This window comes from Enhydra lutris, unplaced genomic scaffold (assembly GCF_002288905.1).
Source record: "Enhydra lutris kenyoni isolate GAN:26980312 unplaced genomic scaffold, ASM228890v2 scaffoldscaffold14, whole genome shotgun sequence".
Classification (NCBI taxonomy): Eukaryota; Metazoa; Chordata; class Mammalia; order Carnivora; family Mustelidae; genus Enhydra; species Enhydra lutris.
In genome coordinates, this window is record NW_019154098.1 from 3,217,547 (window position 1) to 3,237,494 (window position 19,948).

The following is a 19,948-nucleotide window of genomic DNA, read 5'->3' on the forward strand; positions in this document are numbered from 1 at the left end:
TTTAAGCTGAGATTATTCTTTTTTTTTTTTCCCTAAGATTTTATTTATTTATTCGACAGAGCAAGAGAGCACAGGCAGTGGGAGAGGGAGAAGCAGGCTCCCAGCTGAGCAGGGAGCCTGATGCGGGACTCGATTCCAGGATGCTGGGATCATGACCTGAGCCGAAGGCAGAAGCTCCTCCATCTGAGCCATCCGGGCTGTTTTGTGTTTCTAATCAGAACCGGGCCCTTGCCTGGGTCTGGGTTAATGGCAGGCTGGAAACCAGGGGTGGCTGGGGGGGGGGGGGATCGGGGGGCCGGGGGGGGGGGGGGGGGGGAGCCTGGGATCTGTCCCCGCTGAGAGCCCGAGGGTGGAGGGCACTGATGTTCTCCAGTGAGGACCGGAGAGCGCTTGCTTCAGGCGTGGACACACCTGCTGCAGACCTTCCCAGAGCCCTCACTTGCAGAGTCCCAGAGTCCGGATGCCTCTACGCTCAGGACCCTCAGGCAACTACCGCTCCTCGGCCTGGGCCAGCCTTCCCCTCCCTACCCCCACCAGTGACATCTAGGAGCACTCTCTGTCCCTGTGGCTCACTGGGGCGCTCGGGGTCATCCGTGCCCAGCTGGGTTTGTGGGTCTGTGTGGCGTCAGGCAGTGTGCTTTGGTCTCTGGGCACCCGCTTCCCGTCCCTATCCCAAGAACAGCTCCGAGGTGGCTGGCGTGAGGGTCCAGCAAGCCATCATGAAAAGGCACCCACCCAACGCTGGGCTCAGAACACGCCATAGATAAATGTCCATCTGGTCACGAATTGCGCATCTCGAGAAAGCAGCTCTCTGCTCCATGTCCTCGGTTTCCGCCGTCTGAGCCGGACTGATCATTAACAAGCGCCTGCTTCCCTCCAGCTGTCCTGGAGTGGGTGACAGATGATGTTACCCCTTGAGCCAGCCGTCTCTATCCTTCTCATCTGGGCAGGAAAAAGGAGCAATGTGAGCGTGTGTTCTAAGTCCTTTTGCAGCCTGGGGAGCTGGGAGTGAGCAAGCAGCCCCGGGTAATAGAAGACTGAGAGGAGACCCCGGCCCGAGCCCCCCCCAGATTCCAGACAGGATTCTGGTCTAGACCCGTTCGCCTAGAATGCGTGCAAGTTGGGTTTACCTTTCTTTATGACAAGATGCTTAACTGTTAGAGGAATTCTTGCTTTTAGGGTTTTTTTTTTTTTTCTTTTTGTAAACAGGTCTCTCTGGGGACTCTCGTACCTTGATTTCAATCAACAAATAAATGCTCAGGTAACTACAGTTAACACAGCGAGTGCTTTTAGGAAAAGCCGATCAGGAGCAGAGAGGGCCAGGTCACTGGCTTAGAGTCCAGGGTGGGTGCGGGGGGCATGTTCGTTCCCAGAGGCCGTGTCATCAGGCCTCCCCATCCCCCAGAATGATCCAAAAGAAGCTTGAGTCCCCACCCTAGAGCGTGGGGGGCCCTGAAAATGCTGTACACCTCATTTTGGTTTGGAATCACGTCTGCTCAGTGCGGTCCCCCTGGGGGGAGCCTCTGCCTGTCTGAAGCCCTGTGGGGATTGTCAGTGAGTCTGCTTAACGCAGCCTTCCTCCCGCAGTGGCTGGCCTGGCTGGGCTCCCGCACGGGGCTGCACTGACGTCCCGGGAGACCCCTCGGCATACGCGTCGAAGGCCTTAAAAGACCTTTGCCTTTGATCTGGGAACTCTGCCTCTGGTACCTTCTCTAAGGAGATCGTCTGAAATTTGGAAGGAGCATTCTGCTTATGTGCAAAGACACTCGGGAACAGTCTTATTTATAGCAGTGATGGGAGGAACAGTTCAACTCTTGAAGGACAGGCGTTTGGTTAAGTGACAGTGGTGTGGCCTTGATGGGGGTCTCGTGTCATGGTTATACACAGAGACACACGAACACAGAATGTGGAACGTGTGTCCCCAGGTCCCCACTACCTGACCCCCACTAGCTCCTGTCCTTGGTCCGGTCAGTTTTGGGTTAGGGTATGGGAGGGGAGGAGAGCGAGGGATTCCTAATGTCGGGAATGAGAAGTGCGTCCAGCCAGAAGACGTGCTCACAGCAGCGGTGGGACGGCTGCTCCCGTTAGCGGGGACTCAGGGTCCGTGGCCGTAGGCGCCGAGTGCTTACAACCACACCAACTGGGAACCTGGGCTAAAGTCTGGGAAAGCTTTTGGGAAATAATTTCTCATGGCTATCTCAGGTTTCCGCGTGAATTCGGCATCAAGGAATATTACAGAATCAACAAGATATATCGAAGTGTCCTTTTTTTTTTTTTAAGATTTTATTTATTTACTTGACAGAGTATGAAGGAGAGGGAGAAGCAGGATCCCCACTGGGCAAGGAGCCCGATGTGGGGCTCGATCCCAGGACCCTGGGATCAGGACCTGAGCCCAAGGCAGACGCTTAACGACTGAGCCACCTAGGCCCCCCTATCGAAGTGTCTTTAAATAGAAACACACATGAAACAGAGTTGTTTATCGTCCAGCTGACGAAAATGTCGTGATCAGGGGCTTGTAGCAAACTCACCACATACAACCTGGGAACACAGGTTCAGTGTTTAATTCAGCGTCTGCAGTGACTCTAATAACCGCCACCCAACCCGAGCATCAACTGCATTATCAATGAGATGAGAAGGCCGTCCTCCCTTCTGCCTGGACTCATGGCCTTCTGTGAAACGGCGACATCTGGTCCTCCTGACCTTGGATCACAGCCCCTCGGCGGTCCTGCAGTCCTTCTGGGCTGGCTGCTGGCACCTTGGGGACGTTCCTTACCTTTGTTGAGCCTCTGCTGCCTCACCTGTAAAATGAGAATAAGGTAGACTTGGAGGTGAGACCGTGGCGGGCCCCCGCCCCGGGGCCGGCGCTGACCGCGTGCTGTTGTCGCTCTCCCTGCCACCGAGCTACCCCCAGCAGTGGTCGACTGGTCAGTCCTCCCGCACCGGTTCTGTGCAGGGTGAGACCGGCTCAGAGCAGCCTCGGGGCTCACATAGAGTCAGGTCGTGAAGCAGAGGGGCGCCGTGCTGGCTCAGACAGAGAGCCTGAGACTCTCGATCTCAGGGTCATGAGTTCAAGTCCCTCACTGGGTGAGGAGACTCCTTAAAAAAAAAAAAAAAGACAGGAGTATCTGGGTGGTGCAGTCCGTTGAGAATCAAACTCTTGGTTTTGGCTTGACTCAAGATCTTGGGGTCATGGGATCGAGCCCCACGTTGGGCTCAGCACTCAGTGTGGAGGCTCTTTGGGATTCTTGCTGCCTCTCCCTCTGCCCCTCCAGCTTGTGCCCACGCACGCTGTCTCTCTCATGAATAAATAAATCTTTTAAAAAAGCGGTGCTTGAGGGGGGCGCTCCTGGTTAAGTGTCTCAGTCGGTGAAGCATCTGCCTTGGGCTCTGGTCATGATCTCAGGGTCCCGGGATCGAGCCCCGCATCAGGCTCCCTGCTCAGTGGGGAGCCTACTTCCCCCCTCCCTCCCCTCGTGTGTTCCCTGTCTCACTCTCTGTCTCATATACATAATTAAAATCCTAAAAAAAAAAAAGAAAGAGAACAAAAGAGGCAGAGATAAGATGCAGATTCTGGGCGGGCTGACGTCAGAGACCGACTTCTTTCTCCCACAGGTCCCATGTGGCTCAGTCCTCCTGGCCCTTTCTGCACCTGTTTCAGACCCTTAACAAGCCCTGTTCTGTTCGCCTCGGTTGCTGGTCCCCGCGTGGCCGAGCCTTTCTTCTTCCCCGAGCTGCAACCACAGACCCACCGTCTTTACTGGAAGCTTCGGAAATAACGATGTCCCGTATCCCCTCCACGACATCCGTGTCATGATCACGAGTTCCCTCCCCGGAGTTTACCCTGGGCAGGTTTGGTTTGTGTGTTTTCTTGTTCTTTGTCCAGTCCAGCACCCTGCATTTCTGTTTGCTCTGAAAGCATCCGGCTCGTTTCAATGATTGCTCCTTGTTTATAGACCAGTAGAAGGACATACATTGAATTCGTGGTTGCGCGTTACAGTGCAATTATGGAATATTTTTCTTCTTTCCCTCATTTTTAGATTTCTTGCAACGTATTTAAAAAAAAAAAAATGACAGCGTGCCTGGGTGGCACAGTCTCTCAGTTTCAGCTCTGGGTTCCAGACTCTTGGTTTCAGCTCAGGTGATGATTTCGGAGTCATGAGATCAAGACCCGCGTCAGGCTTTGTACTCAGCATGGAGTCTCCCTGGGATTCGCTCTCCCTCTCCCTCTGCCCTTCCCCACTCATGGGCGCCCTCTGCACCCCACCCCATAAAATAAATAAATAAATCTTAAAAAAAATAGATGGCTAAAATGTCAACCCTCACTCATCGATGTATTGACTTCTTGGCCATCCCATGTCAGCAGGTCCCTTAGCCATCCAGGTGCATGTTGTGTTTGAAACACAACACCTGTGATCCCTTCTAACCCATGCCTGTGTCCGAGGGAGGGAATAGTACTCTGACATTTTATCCCACTTCAACCTTTGGCAAGTACAAGTACATCAGCCTCGTGTTCTGGAAAGCAGTGACCATTGCTTGGTCGTGAACCTGGCATGGGGCCTGACACGTAGTAGGTGCTCAGCAAATGTTCAGAGAAGGAGAGCAGCTCACTTAGTCAAGATGTAGTTCCCCTGGGGAAGGGATTTAAGGCTCCTCCACAGTTTATTTCAAGGGATCCAAATAGAGATCAGAGAAATAAGACTGTAAAGTTGATGAAAAAATGTCTTTCGATTGGGGTGCCCGGGTGGCTCAGTGGGTTAAGCCTCTGCCTTTGGCTCAGGTCATGATCCCAGCGTCCTGGGATCAAGGTCCACATCGGGCTCCTTGCTCAGCGGGGAGCCTGCTTCTCCCTCTGCCTTTGCCTGACACTCTGTCCGCCTGTGCTCATTCTCTCTAACAAATAAATAAATCTTTTAAAAAAAAATGTCTTTTGGTCAGCAGTAGGGGGAAACGCCGTGGCCACAAGGCCAAAGGACACTCTTCTCTGAGTGCTTTAAATCGGTCCACCCAGGGCTCCACTCGGAAACCATCTCCTCCCGTCTTATGGATCAACTATGTGCCTTTTAGTGAGAGCTCCCGCATCACCCAGGCAGGAGAACCCAGAGTTCTGGCTTTGCTACGAACTTTCCATGGAAATACATTTTTTTGAGTGTTCTCTCCTGAATCTATACTGAATGTATTGACTAAAGGAGATTCACTTCAGGAGTGAGAAAATAAGGGCATAAATTCGCCTGGACCAGCCCTGCTGCTCTAGGAGTGTGAACAATTATGCAGATATCTGGAGGTGGGCGTCCGCAAGACTTGCCTGCTGGTTCTCCTTCACAGCATGCGGTAGGCTGAATTATGACCCCCGAAGATGTTCCTGACACAACCCCAGAAACCCGTGAACATGTTAGGACGTGTGGCAAAGGGGGATTAAGGTTGCAGATTAAATTAGGTTGCTAATCACCAGACGTTGACATAGGGAGATTATCCGATATTATCTGATGTGCCTAGTGTTATCTCCAGGGTCCTGAAAAGTGCAAGTGGGACTCAGAGTCAGAGTCATCAAAATCATAGACAGAAAGTAGAATGGTGTTTGCCAGGGGCTAAGGGGAAGGAGGTTTGGGGAGTTCATGTTTCATAAGTACAGAGTTTCAGTTTTGCGAGCCGAAGAGAGTTCTGGGGATGGATGATGGTGATGGTGGCTTGACAGTGTGAATGGGCTTACTACCACTGAGCTGGACTTAGAAATGGTTCTAGCCCAAACACTATTCCATCATAGTTTTTTTTTATTTTTTTTAAAGATTTAACTTATTTATTTGACAGAGAGATCACAAGCAGGCAGAGAGAGAGGCAGGCTCCCTGCTGAGCAGAGAGCCCGACATGGGGCTCGATCCCAGGACCCTGAGATGAAGGTAGAGGCCCAACCCACTGAGACACCCAGGCGCCCCTCCATCGTAGTTTTTAAAACGGTATATTTTATTTATGTGCATTATATCTCAATTTAAAAAAAAGAAGTGTGAGACTAAACAACCCCTTTTTTCTGCCTCTGGGTTTGACATATGGTGGTGTGATGCCTGGAGCCACTGCAACCATCTTGGAGTCATGAGGGGCACTGGACACACAGAGGGCAACCAAGCACTAAGACTGCAAGCCCCAGGGCCCTCGATGACAATGATGAGCCCCTGAAATAACGGACTTCCTCCTGACTTCTTGTAATGTGATGTAGTCCGTGTCCTGATTGCCAAAGCTGGTCAACAATCTTTCTGTTCCTTGCAGCCCAGAGCCTCCCTCCAAAAGCCCTGAGCACACTGTATACTATCTATGGTCTCTCATGCCAGATGAGCAAGTCTTATTTCCGACTGGTCTGGAGGAAAAGGTGCTCCTGCTATGTCTTTTCCTCTCGTGCTCTCTCCTTTCTTTGCCCACCGTGACATCCTGAGGCCAATGCCACCTCTCTGGCTGTCCTTTCCGGCCCCTCCAGGAGCCTGTGTTAGGACCCGCTGAGGCACTGGCCCCAGGGCATCAGAGTTGACCAAGTGCCTCTACCCCCTTCCCGGGAGCAAGCCCTGGGCCTGACTGCAGAGCCCACTCGGGCCCTGGCACGTGGCAGGTCCCCAGGAGTCGCTTATGGAGTGGACGAAGGAGGTGAGGGTAGCTTCGTTGAAGTGCGTGTGATGATGTCGAGTCTGTATCTGTCAGGACGTGGGCAATCCGGGCAGCAGTAGCAGCGAGCAGACCTACTGTGTGCAGGGGCCTTTCACTCCCACAGATGTCCCGAAGGAAGCATCCCAGCTGCGTTTTACAGATGAGGCGGGAGGCTCGTGCCCACGGTGACACAGCCGCCAAGCAGACAGGCAGGATTCAGACACACTTCTCGCCGACTCTGAACTCTTTAAGAGAATACTAGTACCGGGGCACTGGTGGGGGTGCGGTCCGTTAAGCAGCTGACTCTTGATTTCGGCTTAGGTCGTGATCTCAGGGTCGGGGGAGTGAGTCCCGCTTCGGACGGACTCTGTGCTCAGTGGGGAGTCTGCTTGGACTTCTGTCTCCTTCTGCCCCTCCCCCGACTCACGCTGTCCCTCTCTCTAAATTAAATAAGTGAATCTTTAAAAAAAAAATGTTTAAGAGATTGTTAACAGCCACAGCGAACCCTTACGTGGGCGTCACTCTGTGCCACCGGCCCTGCTGACGGCTCTACGGGGCGCTGTGTCAGCCAGAGAGGGGAATGTCCCCCAGCTGAGTGGTGGCGTCCCGCGTAGGAAGTCCCAGTGTGGGAGGCGGTGGTCACCGCGGGCCACTGTGGGCCCCTGCCCCCAGGGGGCTCTGGCTCACCACACGGCACCTCCCTCCCCCACCACTCCCAGCAGCAAGGACAAGTGTACGGGCGGGACGGACGTGGGGCGGAGGACAATCGTCAGTCCCTAAAGTGGTTTCAGCCTCGCAGCCGCTCACATTTCAGGCCAGTGCTGGGGTTGGGGGTTTGGGGGAGCTCTTTGCCTGCCCTCGGAGAGCTCCCAGGCTGGGGAAGGAGGCGGGGCTGCCCCCACCATGACAGGTGCCCTGGGCACGTGAGCCGGGTCCCCTGAGAGTAGTGCTCAGGGCAGGGGGAGGAGTGTTCCAGAAAAAGGGACAGAATGGAGTGCAAAGTGGCCGTCGGACAGTGGGGAGGATGTGCTAATCCTCCACACCAGCCCCACCGGGAGGCTCTGGGGTGAGTGTGCCTAGACTCACACTAGCCTCTCTGGTCTTTGAAATCTGACAGACCTGGTTCTGCCTCTTACTCGGACTTTGTCAGTGGACGCACCACCTCCCTTCTCTGAGCTGTAGTTTCCTGGCGCTAAGTCCGGGGTAACCTGTCCACACAGGCTGGTGTGAGGATTGGGAGTAAACACGTCCAGCCCATCACGCGTTCCTAAGTGCCGGCTATGTGCTGTCACCGAGCCTGTTCTCCTGGGGGCTGGCGTTGGCGGGCTTCCTGCCCATGGTGGGATGAACAGTGGCCCCAAGATGGGGGGCCCCATCCCAGAGGCTGTGGATATGTTCCATCGCAGGGCAAAAGGGACTTTGCCGAGGGATCAACACCTGCCTTGAGTTGGGGAGGTTATCCAGGTTTATCCAGGGGGCCCAGCACAGGCACGGGAGCCCATAAGCGAGGAAGAAGAAGCAAGCGTTGGAAAGGTTCGACAGCAGGGTAGGCAGGAGAGCTGGCGCAGTGGTAGGGACTCCATGCGGATTTCTGGCTTTGGGGATGGGACAGGAAGCCTCTGGAGTGGACCTGGACCCCTGGAGCAGCCAGCAAGGGAACAGGGTCTCAGCCCTAAACCTGCCAGGACCTGAATCCTGCCGGCAACTCTTTCCCTGGTCTGCTGGACTCGAGCATGACCCAACGGTAAGACGATAAATCTGAGTGGTTTTAAGCCTCTAACTTCGTGGCAGTTCATCACGGCTGCGATAGAGAAGGAGCACCGTCCGTGCGAGCCGGGGCTCAGTGCCCATCTCCGCCTTGAGCTGCGGCACGGGGCCCCGCCCCCCCGCCCCGCTCTCCCGAATCAGCTCGAGGACCATTTTCCACTGTCTCTAGCTGGAACATGGGCAGGACGGTGGAGCCTTGAAAAGGCCAAGCATATTTGGCTTTGTGCCCAAATAAAGCTCTGGTTATGAGTGTACTTGCTTAAAAAGAAAAAAAAAGCCAAGTGCTGACCCACTTTTCCTGACTGCTCTGGCTCGGACATGTCCCTCTAAAAGGAAATTTATTTCCAGCACATACTGTTCCCAGAGCTGACATCACCCACCTCAATTGGAAGGAGAAGTACTTAAGAGAGCTCTCAGGGCTGGCCCCCAACGTCTGATAACGGAACAGAAGTTCTGCAAAAAACTCGCTTTTTTTTCTTTGTTTGTTTCTTTTTTTTTTTTTTTTTAAACTGCATCAGCCTGGCCGCGGACGGGCTGGAAGTTTGGCATGAGTCAGACCCTCTAGGTGGGAGAAATGCCGCAGGTGTCTGGCCCACCAGGCGAGGTCCCTGGGTGACCCTGAAGCGCTCCTCGCCCGGGCCAGGCCCAGTCGGGGGAGAGCGTGGACTTGGAAGCCAGCCAGTTTCTGCATCCGTATGGGCTCTCCTCTCACTCACGGGGAGACCTCGTGAGCAGCCTCAGTTCCTCCATCTGTCAAATGGGAGTTGTAACCGTTTCCTGTTGCTGGGGTAACAAGTCACCGCCACTCAATTTCTTCAACAGGGCAGATGTGTTCTCTTAAAGTTCTGGAAGACAGCAGTCCTGAAATCCAATGGGGCTGGGTTCCCTCTGGAAGGTCTACAGGAGAATCCATTCTTTGCTTTTTCCGGCCTCTAGGGGTATCTGCCTTCCTTGGCTTGAGGTCCCCTTCTCATCCTCACAGCAGGTAGTAGTGCAAACTTACTTGAAGCTTCAAGTCATATTCCCAGGGCACCTGGGAGGCACAGTTGGTTAAGCATCTGCCTCTTGGTTTCGGCTCAGGTCATGATCTCAAGGTCATGAGACTGAGCCCTGCGTCAGGCTCCCCATCCAGTGTGGAATCTGCTTCAAATTCTCTCTCCCTCTCCCTCTGTCCCTCCTGCTTGCTCTCTCTCTCTCTCTCTCTCTCTCTCAAATAAATACATAAATTTAAAAATAAAGTCATATTCCCGTTCACTTCCTGCACCAGATTTCATTTATTTTTGACTGATCATCTGACCTAGTTCCTTTCAATAAAAATATCTAGGGGCACCTGGGTGGCTCAGTTGGTTGGGCAGCTGCCTTCAGCTCAGGTCATGATCCCAGGGTCCTGGGATCGAGCCCCGCATCGAGCTCCCTGCTCAGCAGAGAGCCTGCATCTCCCTCTCCCTCTGCCTGCTGCTCTGCTTACTTGTGCTCTCTGTCTCTCTGTCAAATAAATAAATAAAAATATTTCTTTAAAAAAACTACACAAATTGAAATAAAAAAGAAAGAAACTTCCGAAGCCCAGAAATTCTTAGAACTAGAATGTTTTTCTACTTTGTTGATTTTATTGTTAAAGTTGCTATTGGCACACAATTGACCAAAACATCACAAATATATTATAAATTTTGAGAAACATTAAATTGACATAAAAGTTTTATCGGAAATAAATCTCATAATAAAATAACGGTGTTAAAGTTATTTTATGAATCCATAAATACTTTTCTTAAGTAAGCGCTAAGCCTAACATGGGGCTTGAACTCATGGACCCAAGGTCAAGAGTTGCACGCTCCACTGACTGAGCCAGACTGATGCCCCAAATATTTTTTGCTTGAATGAGAAAGACTGAACACCAGTCTTATCCCTCATTTTAGTTTTTGCGTGTAAATGTTGAGAAACAATATGTAGATGGTGCGTCCCTCTCGATTCTCCAGGCACCTACAACAAAATCAATGCTGATGTAAGACCAAAAATAGTTTGTAGTGCTTGATCGGCTAACAGCTCCGCAGGACTTTCTCCAGTTTTGTTGAAAAGAAAGTAACTTAAAGTAGTCGGTTTGCAAAATGATTTGTTTCCCGGTCATCAAAATCATTCATGCACTCAATTTCCGGGCAGACTACCAAGAGTTCAAAATTTCAGGGCAGCGCTACCAAGAATTAGCAAGTGGCTCTTAAATATACTTATTACTCTTTGACTAAGAGACATCCTGTTTAACCCAGAATACTCAGAAGAAGCTGGGAAAATTGAAATATTGTTAGTTCCAGCTCATCTTTGCCAAGTAAAAAAAATATAATGTTAATTTACAGTGTCCAATAATATTTTGGGAAATGTCCATGAAACTAATGGTCTACGGAGTCCGAAGAATGGCTATGAAAATTTTTATAAAGTTACATGTATCTACATATAACACTGAACGGTCAGAAGCAAAGTGAAAATTTTTTTCACAAAAAGAAACTTGACCTCTTCTTCACTGGAACCATGCAAAATATGCAAATGAGTTACAGTCTGAGCTGGGGAGGGGTAAAAATAACTCACAGACCCTTTCTCACTGCTCAACAAAAGGCTTTGTCGAAAATTATTTTTCCCTGGCACACTTTTTACACCTCTCAAAAGTTCTAATTGTAAAAAAGAATTATCCAACGCTTAGAAATGAGGCAGAAAGTTTACCATTTGCTTTTTCCAGCCTCTAGGAGCTCGAGTAGTGGAATTTGAGACTTTACTTGAGTTCTGAGGGCAAGCGTTCAATTCTGGAAATCTGGTAGAAATGCAGGATTCTTGGCAAACCAATGTTGTCTGGTAGAGATGCGAGTGGGAAGATTACAGTCTGAAAGGTACGACTTTGTTTCGTATTCACTTTGCAGTCTTGTTTCTGTATTAATTCTTCCAGGGGGTTTATATTTGCTTCTCCTTTTTGTATCCTTTTTTGGAGACAGTTTTACTAGCTGTTTCCTTCAGGATCAGCGAAGTTTAATAAAGCTTCATTGTGCGTATTTGCTACCAGCTTTGACTGAGTACCTTATTACCTATAACAGCATGTTCCCATTTTAAGTGTGGAATTCCAGGAGAGCCGGATTGAATGAACACACCTGCAGAGACGGCACAGAGCACAGACATTTCCGTGAACCCAAAACGTCCCTGTGCTCCTTTCCAGTCAACGTCAGTCTTGGCCGCAGGCATCACAGGGTCCTTCCGTGGCAGGACGGGAGATCGTCTTTTCCGGAGTCTCAAGTACACGAAGGCATTTGCTCTTCCCTGTTGGACTTGCTCTCACCAGCACCCCGAGGACGGTCCCCAGCCCTGCAGCACAGATCGGTGCTTTGTTCCCTCCTAGTACTTTGTCGTGTCCCGTTTTCCTGTTACTTCCCATTTGTGACAGTTAGGAGTGAAGCCTCCGTTACCGTCCCAGACCGGGGTTTTTGTTCCTCTTCCTAAGAGGGGAACGACTGGATCCCACAGCAAGTGCACGTGCGGGGCATGGAAATGGCCAAACCTTATAGCGGAGGAGCCTTGGTAACACATTCTGTTCCTGCTCAAAACATTTCTCTTGTTTGGGTGTCTGGGTGGCTTCGTTGGTTAAGCGTCTGCCTTTGGCTCTGGTCATGATCCCAGGGTCTTGGCATGGAGTCTTGTAGGGGGCTCCTTGCTCAGTGGGGAGTCTGCTTCTCCCTCTCTCTGCAGCTCCCCCTACTTGTGCATGCTCTCTCTCTGATAGGAAAAAGAAAAAAAATCTTCAAAACGTTTCTTTTGTTAACCTTTTGCCGGTCTGATGTACGGTGCCCCAGACAAGGATCTAGAAAGGGGACAGATGGGTGTTTTTCCCTGACCCAGGCACGCCCGGGGGGCTGAGCCTGGGAATTTCCAGGCAACTTTGGGGGCGCTCTCCCCAGCTCTCGCCTTCCCAGTCTGTCTCCTCGACAATAGTGAAGCCGTGGTCTGCGGGCGACCTCTCTGTGGGCACCCCAGGCAGGACGTGGGCGATCCCACTGAGCTCCTCCTCAACTGCCTGCGCTGCCTGCTGCCCGACGCGTTCTTACCTCCTCCCAGTTTTCTAGCTGTGGACCGGGGAAGGGTCCATCTGAATGCCGCTGTTCTCCCTGTATTTGCTTTTTGCTTTTTGAAAATTATACTTTTATATAACTCCTAGGTAGATACGGAGCTAACCTGAGATTTTGCCAGGAAGTGTCGTCTCCACTTTGGACATTACCGAGTTTTTTTCTTGGCTCTTAGAGACTCTCCCTCGGGTGGGGTGGAGTTTCATTTCTCCCAGCACAGAGGTAGTCTCAGGGAATTCAATTTAAAGAAAGCGTGCATGCGGACGTTGGGATTTTCAATGGGGAGACTGAGTCCCTTAAAACAAGGAGACAAGGCACAAATTTCTTAGTGTCTGTCGTGTTGTAAGCACTCTGTAAGTGGCGGCTGTTACTAGCTCCGCAGGATAAAGTGAGTGAGCTTTACCTGAACGACTTTCTCTGGAGCGTGCTGCTTCCTCCTGTGAGGCCCCTGGGGTCTTTATGCTGTCCTTGTTGGCCCAGGGTTTCCGGTTCTAGCCTGCTCCCCTGGCCTCCAGCCCATATTCCAACATCATTGCATTTTACTCACCTAACAACCTGCCACCGAAGCTCTTACCCGTCCTGGTTCCTGTACTAGAGGCGAAACTCACAGACCCACGCGTGGGTCAGAGACTTGTCAACTACGGCACAGGGTGGGTGGGGGTCTTACAGCAGAGAGACACAGCAGGCTGGAGGGACCCCTGAAGAGAGTCACTTCCTTTGCTTACAGAGTTGGAGTTGGGACAGCTGCAGAGGACAAAGGATTTGAGTTCATTTTTTTTTTTTTTAAAGATTTTATTTATTTATTTGACAGTCACACAGCGAGAGAGGGAACACAAGCAGGGGGAGTGGGAGAAGGAGAAACAGGCTTCTTGCCAAGCAGGGAGCCTGATGCCGGGCTCGATCCCAGCACCCTGGGACCATGACCTGAGTCAAAGACAGACGCGCTTAACAACTGAGCCACCCAGTTGTTTGGACTTGAATTCCGATTGGAAGAGCGAGTAGAAATTTGCCCAGTGGGCATAGTAGGGAACAGAAAGAATAGAATCTGCGAGAACCCAGAGGGGTGGGGGGAATGACATCCAGAAAACCGAACCAAGGGGTAAGGCTGGACGGGTATAGACCGGGAGCAATTTTTAAAAACCACCTTATTGAGATCTAAGTCACAAGGCACCCCAGGCACCCATTTAAGAGGACCATCCGTCGGTTTTTAGTATGTTCAGCATTGCACGAAACCATGCGGAGCTGTTTTTGAAGCCCTTGTAAGGTCTTCTTGTAGGTGGCGCTCCTGGGGCTCCCTGAAGGGACTTTTAGGGGTTGTGTGGGTACATAAGGACTCACTAGGAGAAGCTGGGGCAGCATTTGGGTCCGGGCAGAAAAGAAAAGCTAGAGCAGGGTTCCCCAGGATTGTGAAGGAGGGAAGGAGCCCTCCGCACACCCCCCCAAGCTGCGGCTTCTGTAACTGAGGCTGTGTCTTAACGTTCAGAGCAAAGGGGACACCAAGAGCGTGGCCCTGGACCAGGCTGAGCTCCCAGAAGTCCTCCCCTCCGGGAGCCTTGAGAAGCTTAACTGAGCCAGACAGCTTGTGTGGAATGGATTTCTTACGCTGCCCCAGTGGTGATCTCGATGAGAAGATGATGGGAGGAAATTGTTCTGCACGTACAAGCTGTTCTTCCCTTTCTCAGGCCATGGAACTAGCTGCTCTCCAAACCCGACTGTGCTTTTAAAAAATACACATTTTTAAGTCCACACCTCGGGTGTTCTTGTTCAGTACCTCTGAGTCAGCTCAGGAAATCACGGTGTATTTTTAACCGCTTGGACTTGCTTTGGAATTCTCTTTTTAATGATTTTTCAACAACTGCAAACTTAAGTTTCAAGTACAGTGCGAGTAACTTATTCCTGAACCATTTTCGTGTAAGTGGTTGACCTGTTGTCCCGAGACCCCTAAAGAGGTTAGTGTGTATTTTCCACAAACAAAGACATTGTCCTGTGTGAGCACAAGACAGCCACCAACAAAAGGGCATTAACATTGATAACGTTAGTATCATCTGATCCTCAGACTGGCTCCAATCAAGTCACTACTGTTCCTTTTCTTTTACTTTTTTTAGCAAAGTGATCTTGTCCAGGATCATGTGTGACTTTATTTGTCCTGTTTATTCTTCTCTAATCTGGAATGGTTCCTCAGTCTGTCCTTGACTTGCAAGACCCCAACATTTGCTTTCGAGGATCATAGGTCAGCTGTTTTTTGGAATATCCCTAATTTTGCCTAATCTGTTGTTTCTTCACGATTAAACCCAAGCCATGCGTCTTTGGCACGGAGACCGCAGAAGTCATGCTCTGCTCCTGACTATGCTCTATCAGCGGCTACATGATTTACGTTCGTCCTGTTAGCCTTGAATCAGTTTGATCTGAATCCTCTTTTTAATTTTTCTTAAGTAATCTCTGCTCCTAATGTGGGGCTCAGACTTAGGACCCCAAGATTAAGAGTCACATGCTCTACTGACTGAGCCAGCCAGGAGCCCCTCCTCTTTTTTTTTTTTTAATTGAGATGTAATTGACATAGAACGTTGTGTAAGTTCAAGGTGTACAACCTGTTAACTGATTCACCGAGATATTGCAATAGGGTGCTACTGTTTTGTTAGCTGGCACATCCCATCCCCTGATGATCATTTCTTTTCTTTTTGTGGTGGGAACACTTATGATCTAGTTTCTCAGCAGCTTTGAAGTATATAGTACAGCCCTGTCGACTATAATCAACTCATTCATCTTCTGATTGCATGTTTGTACCCTTTGACCGACACCTCTGCAATTTCACCCCGAGCCCCTGGTAACCACCATTCTGCTGTTTCTGCAAGTGATTGGACTTGTCTTTCTCTGCTTCAGAGAAAGAAGTAAAGAAATGGCAAAGGTATGGATAACGGAGGTTAAAAATACCCTTCCACTTGATTGAAGTGTTTTGAATAATTCGATCGGTGTTGTTGGAGTAACTCAGATAAATCCTGTATCAGGTTGTCAGAGAGCAGAGACAGAGCCTCAGTCTTTCCTTTAAAAATTAGCCTTCATGCTTAGGTCACCCGGGTGACGCAGCTGGTTAGGTGTCCGACTTTTGATTTTGGCTCAGGGTCGTGATGTCATGGTCCTGGGATAAAGCCCACCTTGGGCTCTGTGCTCAGTGCTCAGTGGGGAGTCTGCTTGGGATTCTCTCTCTTCCTCTTCCCGCTCACGTTTTTTTCTCTCAAATAAAAAAAATTTTTTTTTAAAGATTTTATTTATTTATTTGACAGAGAGAGATCACAAGCTGGCAGAGAGGCAGGCAGACGGGGAGGGGGAAGCAGGCTTCCCGCTGAGCAGATAGCCTGATGCAGGGCTCCATCCCAGGACCCTGAGACCATGACCTGAGCTGAAGACAGAGGCTTCAACCCTCTGAGCCACCCAGGTGCCCCTCAAATAAAAATTTCTTAAAAATAAATTAGCCTTAATGCTGTAATATTTAAGATACACAAAAGATATAAAGAATACTATATCTTGAATTATAACAACGTGATATATAATATAAAACATATATTTCTAACTGGATTATTACATATTACTTTATATGTAACAAAAAAATGCAAAATATATAATGTAATATGAATTCTCAAACCATCTAGTACAAGAATTCAGCTAAATCTCTCGTGAGTTCTTCCCTAGCTTCCGTCTGTTCTGAATTTGCTCAGAACTGACTGACCCAGGCTCCCCTGACAAACTGACAAAATCCAAGGTTTTGGAGGCAATTTAAGGCAATTAGATCCTAACTCAGGCCAGACAAGGATTTTTTTTTTTTTTTTTTGAGGCGCTACTAAGCTTGTTCCGCCATCTGGCGGCCGCACATGGAATTGCAGTCACTCATGTTTCCCGCCCCCATCCCCACCTTCTCAGAAGTTTTCTTAAAAAATTTTTTTCAGGGGTGCCTGGGTGACTCAGTGGGTTAAAGCCTCTGCCTTCAGCTCAGGTCATGATCCCAGGGTTCTGGGATCGAGCCCCGCATCGGGATCTCTGCTCAGCGGGGAGCCTGCTTCCCCCTCTCTCTGCCTGCCTCTCTGCCTACTTGTGATCTCTGTCAAATAAGTAAATAAAATCTTAAAAAAAAATTTTTTTTTCAAGGCACCTGAATGGATGCTCATGGGATAGAAGAAATTATCAATTTCAATAAATTCTTACGAACCATCAAAAAAATTTTTTCCCCCCTGCAGCACCTGGGTGGCTCAGTAGGTTGGGCGTGGGACTCCTGGTCTTGCCTCCACGGTGATCTCGGAGTTTTGGGGTCGAGCCCCGCATTGGACTCTGCGCTCAGTGGTGGAGTCCTCTTGGGGTCCTCCCCTCTTCCTCTGTCCTTCCTCTTGTTCACCGGTACACACCCTCTCTCTCTCTAAATTAAATCTTAAAAAATAATTTTTTTTCTTTTTTTCTTTTCTTTTTTTTTAAAGTTTTTTTTTTTTTTTTAAGATTTTATTTATTTACTTATTTGGGAGAGAGGCAGTGAGAGAGAGCATGAGTGAGGAGAAGGTCAGAGGGAGAAGCAGACTCCCCATGGAGCCGGGAGCCCGATGCGGGACTCGATCCCAGGACTCCGGAATCATGACCTGAGCCGAAAGCAGTCGTCCAACCATCTGAGCCACCCAGGCATCCCGAAATAATTTTTTTCCTTAAACTTGATTTTGAAATGTACAATCTGAGAGGGGGCAGGGAAGCCATTGAGCCATTGAGTCTTCAGTGGGGTCCTAGGGGCACAGTTTAAGATCTTTTTTAGGGGCGCCTGGGTGGCTCAGTGGGTTAGGCGTCTGCCTTCAGCTAAGGTCATGATCCCAGGGTCCTGGTCCATCCTGGCATCAGGCTCCTTGCTCAGCCGGGAGCCTGCTTCTCCCTCTGCCCCTTCCCCTGCTTGTGTTCCCTCTCTCGCTGTGTCTGTCAAATAAAATCTTTAAAAAAATAATTTTTCAAAAATGTAAAATCTGATTTTCTTAAGTTGGATATATTATAACTGATCCCTAAATCTCTGGTTTTACAAGTGACCACCATGCACTGGTGAAAACACTTAAGTATTAGTTGCTCACATTTATAACTTTTCAGTCTTCGATGTATGTAGTGTGTGTGTGTGTGTGTGTGTATGTATGACTCCAAAACTTACTGCTAATATATGAGAGCCGCTGATGTAGATGCTAGCACAAACAAGAATCATGTCAATGTCAAATTAACAGTGTTTCTAATTCTACTCTGTGAAGCAGGAAACCTCTTTATTAATCTGTAAAAGAAAGGAGCCTAACAGAGTAAATAATACTTCTGATCACCTATTAGCTGCTAGACTGATCACGTCATTTCTGAGAAAATGTCACAGTGCATTTGCATCGTTTGAAATACAGTAAGTTAGTCATTACCAAGTTGTGTGATAATCATTCTTGAGATTCCTGTGGATGTTAAATTCGAACCATCAAAAAAAATTTTTTTTTCCCCTGCAGCACCTGGGTGGCTCAGTAGGTTGGGCATGGGAAAGTCTGGTGGGAAAAGGCTCATTATGTAATTTCAAAGTATCTTTTCACCAATTAGTCATTAATCACAGCAGAAGTAGTCATGGCTTTGCAGCGGAGAGAGACAGCCGATTCCACCTTAGCCAAGTGGTCAAAGTTATCCCTTTGGGACAAGCCAACAGTATGTGCCCACTGACACAACACACGCACAGGGCTCAGCTTACATCGTTTCTATGGCATTCTGCAAAAAATACATAATTTGAATTTATTCATGAGAAAGGATTAGATGAGCTCAAATTGAGGAACATTCTAGAAGACAGCTGGCTTGTATTCTTCCAGCACATTACAAACATGAATGAGGCTGAGAAACCGTTCCAGATTAAAGAACACTGAAAAAATGCAGGACAACCGATGGCTCCGCGGGGTCCTGGATGGGGAAACGGCTCCCGAGCACACAGCTGGGGTCTACTTATACACCAGCACACGACTGGGGCATACTGATACACCAACATATGACTGCGGCATACTTGTGCACCAGCACACGACTGGGGTCTACTTAGGCACCAGCACACGATTGGGGTCTACTTATGCACCAGCACACGACTGGGGTATACTTATGCACCAGCACACGACTGGGGTCTACTTATGCACCAGCACACGATTGGGGTCTACTTAGGCACCAGCACACGACTGGGTCATAGTTATGCACCAGCACACGACTGGGATATACTTATGTGCCAGCACACGACCGGGGTATACCATGCACCTCTCCGTCCCTCCGGAGAAGACAGCACAGATCTGGGAAAAATGGAGGTCGCTGGCGAGGACGACGGGAGTCCTTCCACCGCCCGTGCGGGTTCTCCGCGACGGCAGTGCCCCAGCAGGGGTTCCCGCGGACCGGCTCTCCGCGGACGAGGAGCCGGTGTTCCGACAGGAGAGCGCGGGGCCCTGAGCGGGGGTAGCGCACGGAGAGCTCAGGCCCTGGGGCAGAGCCGCGGCTCCCGGCGGGCGGGCTGTCCGAGGCTCCCCCCGGGCGCCGGGGCCCGCGTACTCCGGGCGGAATAACCGCGTGCCCCCACGGAAGGCCTCGGGTCCCCTTCCGCCCGCGGCGCGCCGACCCGCGCCAGGACCCGGCAGCGGCCGACGCGCTAGCGACAGTAGGCGGGGCTCGGTTTCCAGGGCGACGGGAGCGGAACCGCGGGGCTCGCGCGTACGTCACTTCCGGCCGCTTGTCACGGGCCCTCCCGCTCGCGGGGGCTTCCGAGCGGGAGCCGCTCTCCTCGGGGAGCGGGGCTGTCGCAGGGGGCCGGGAGCAGCCGACCGGACTGTGGTCCTGCGGGAGGAGCTGTGGGGGCGCGGGCGGGCCTGGCTCCCGTCGCCCACCAGAGGCTGTCAAAGCCGTCCCCCCGGACCGCGGCTGTAGGACGCCCCGCCACGGCCGGATCCGGAGCATGCGCACTCCCGCCGGCGCGGGCTCGGGGAATCCACTGCTCCGGGATTTCCGCGCAGCCGGTGGGCGAGCGGAGGGGCGCGCTGGGGGCGTGGTGGGGGGGGCGCGGTGCGCAAACGGAGGCGTTGATTGGTCCGTTGGGAGCCCCGCGGGGAGCCGCTGTCCTCGGCGGCGGGCTCTGCGGCTCATTCACTCGTTCATTCACAGAACCGGTCGATCCGTTCGGCCTTCCCGGGGGCGCGCGAGTCCGCGCGGGGGCGGGGCGCGGGGGCCCAGGACCCGGCTGGGCCCCCGCGCTGTCTCCCGGCTTCCGGCGGCACCTCGCGCCTCTCCCCTGCACTCGTACACGGGGAGGCGACGGCCGCCGCGTCCCCCGCAGGGACCTCGCCTGAGAGCTCCTGCCCCGGGGGCCGCGGTTGCCCTCGGCAGGGCCCGCGCCGGGAGCCTCGTCGGTCGCGGACGCTCCCGGGTCCTCACGGGGGCTGTGAGGCCTGGAAGGAGCTTCGAGGCTT

The 19,948-nt window shown here is 51.1% G+C and overlaps 1 protein-coding gene across 1 annotated transcript in view; it reads right to left on the reverse strand.

Annotated features, from left to right (window-relative positions):
• Positions 1-19,439, reverse strand: part of LOC111146759 (serine/arginine repetitive matrix protein 3-like) — a 28,298-nt gene extending 8,859 nt beyond the window's left edge. The window contains exon 1 of the mRNA XM_022502443.1: positions 18,746-19,439. Within this exon, the coding sequence (XP_022358151.1) occupies positions 18,746-19,439 (694 nt within the window). The remainder of the gene's footprint in view (positions 1-18,745) is intronic.
• Positions 19,440-19,948: the final 509 nt, after the last annotated feature.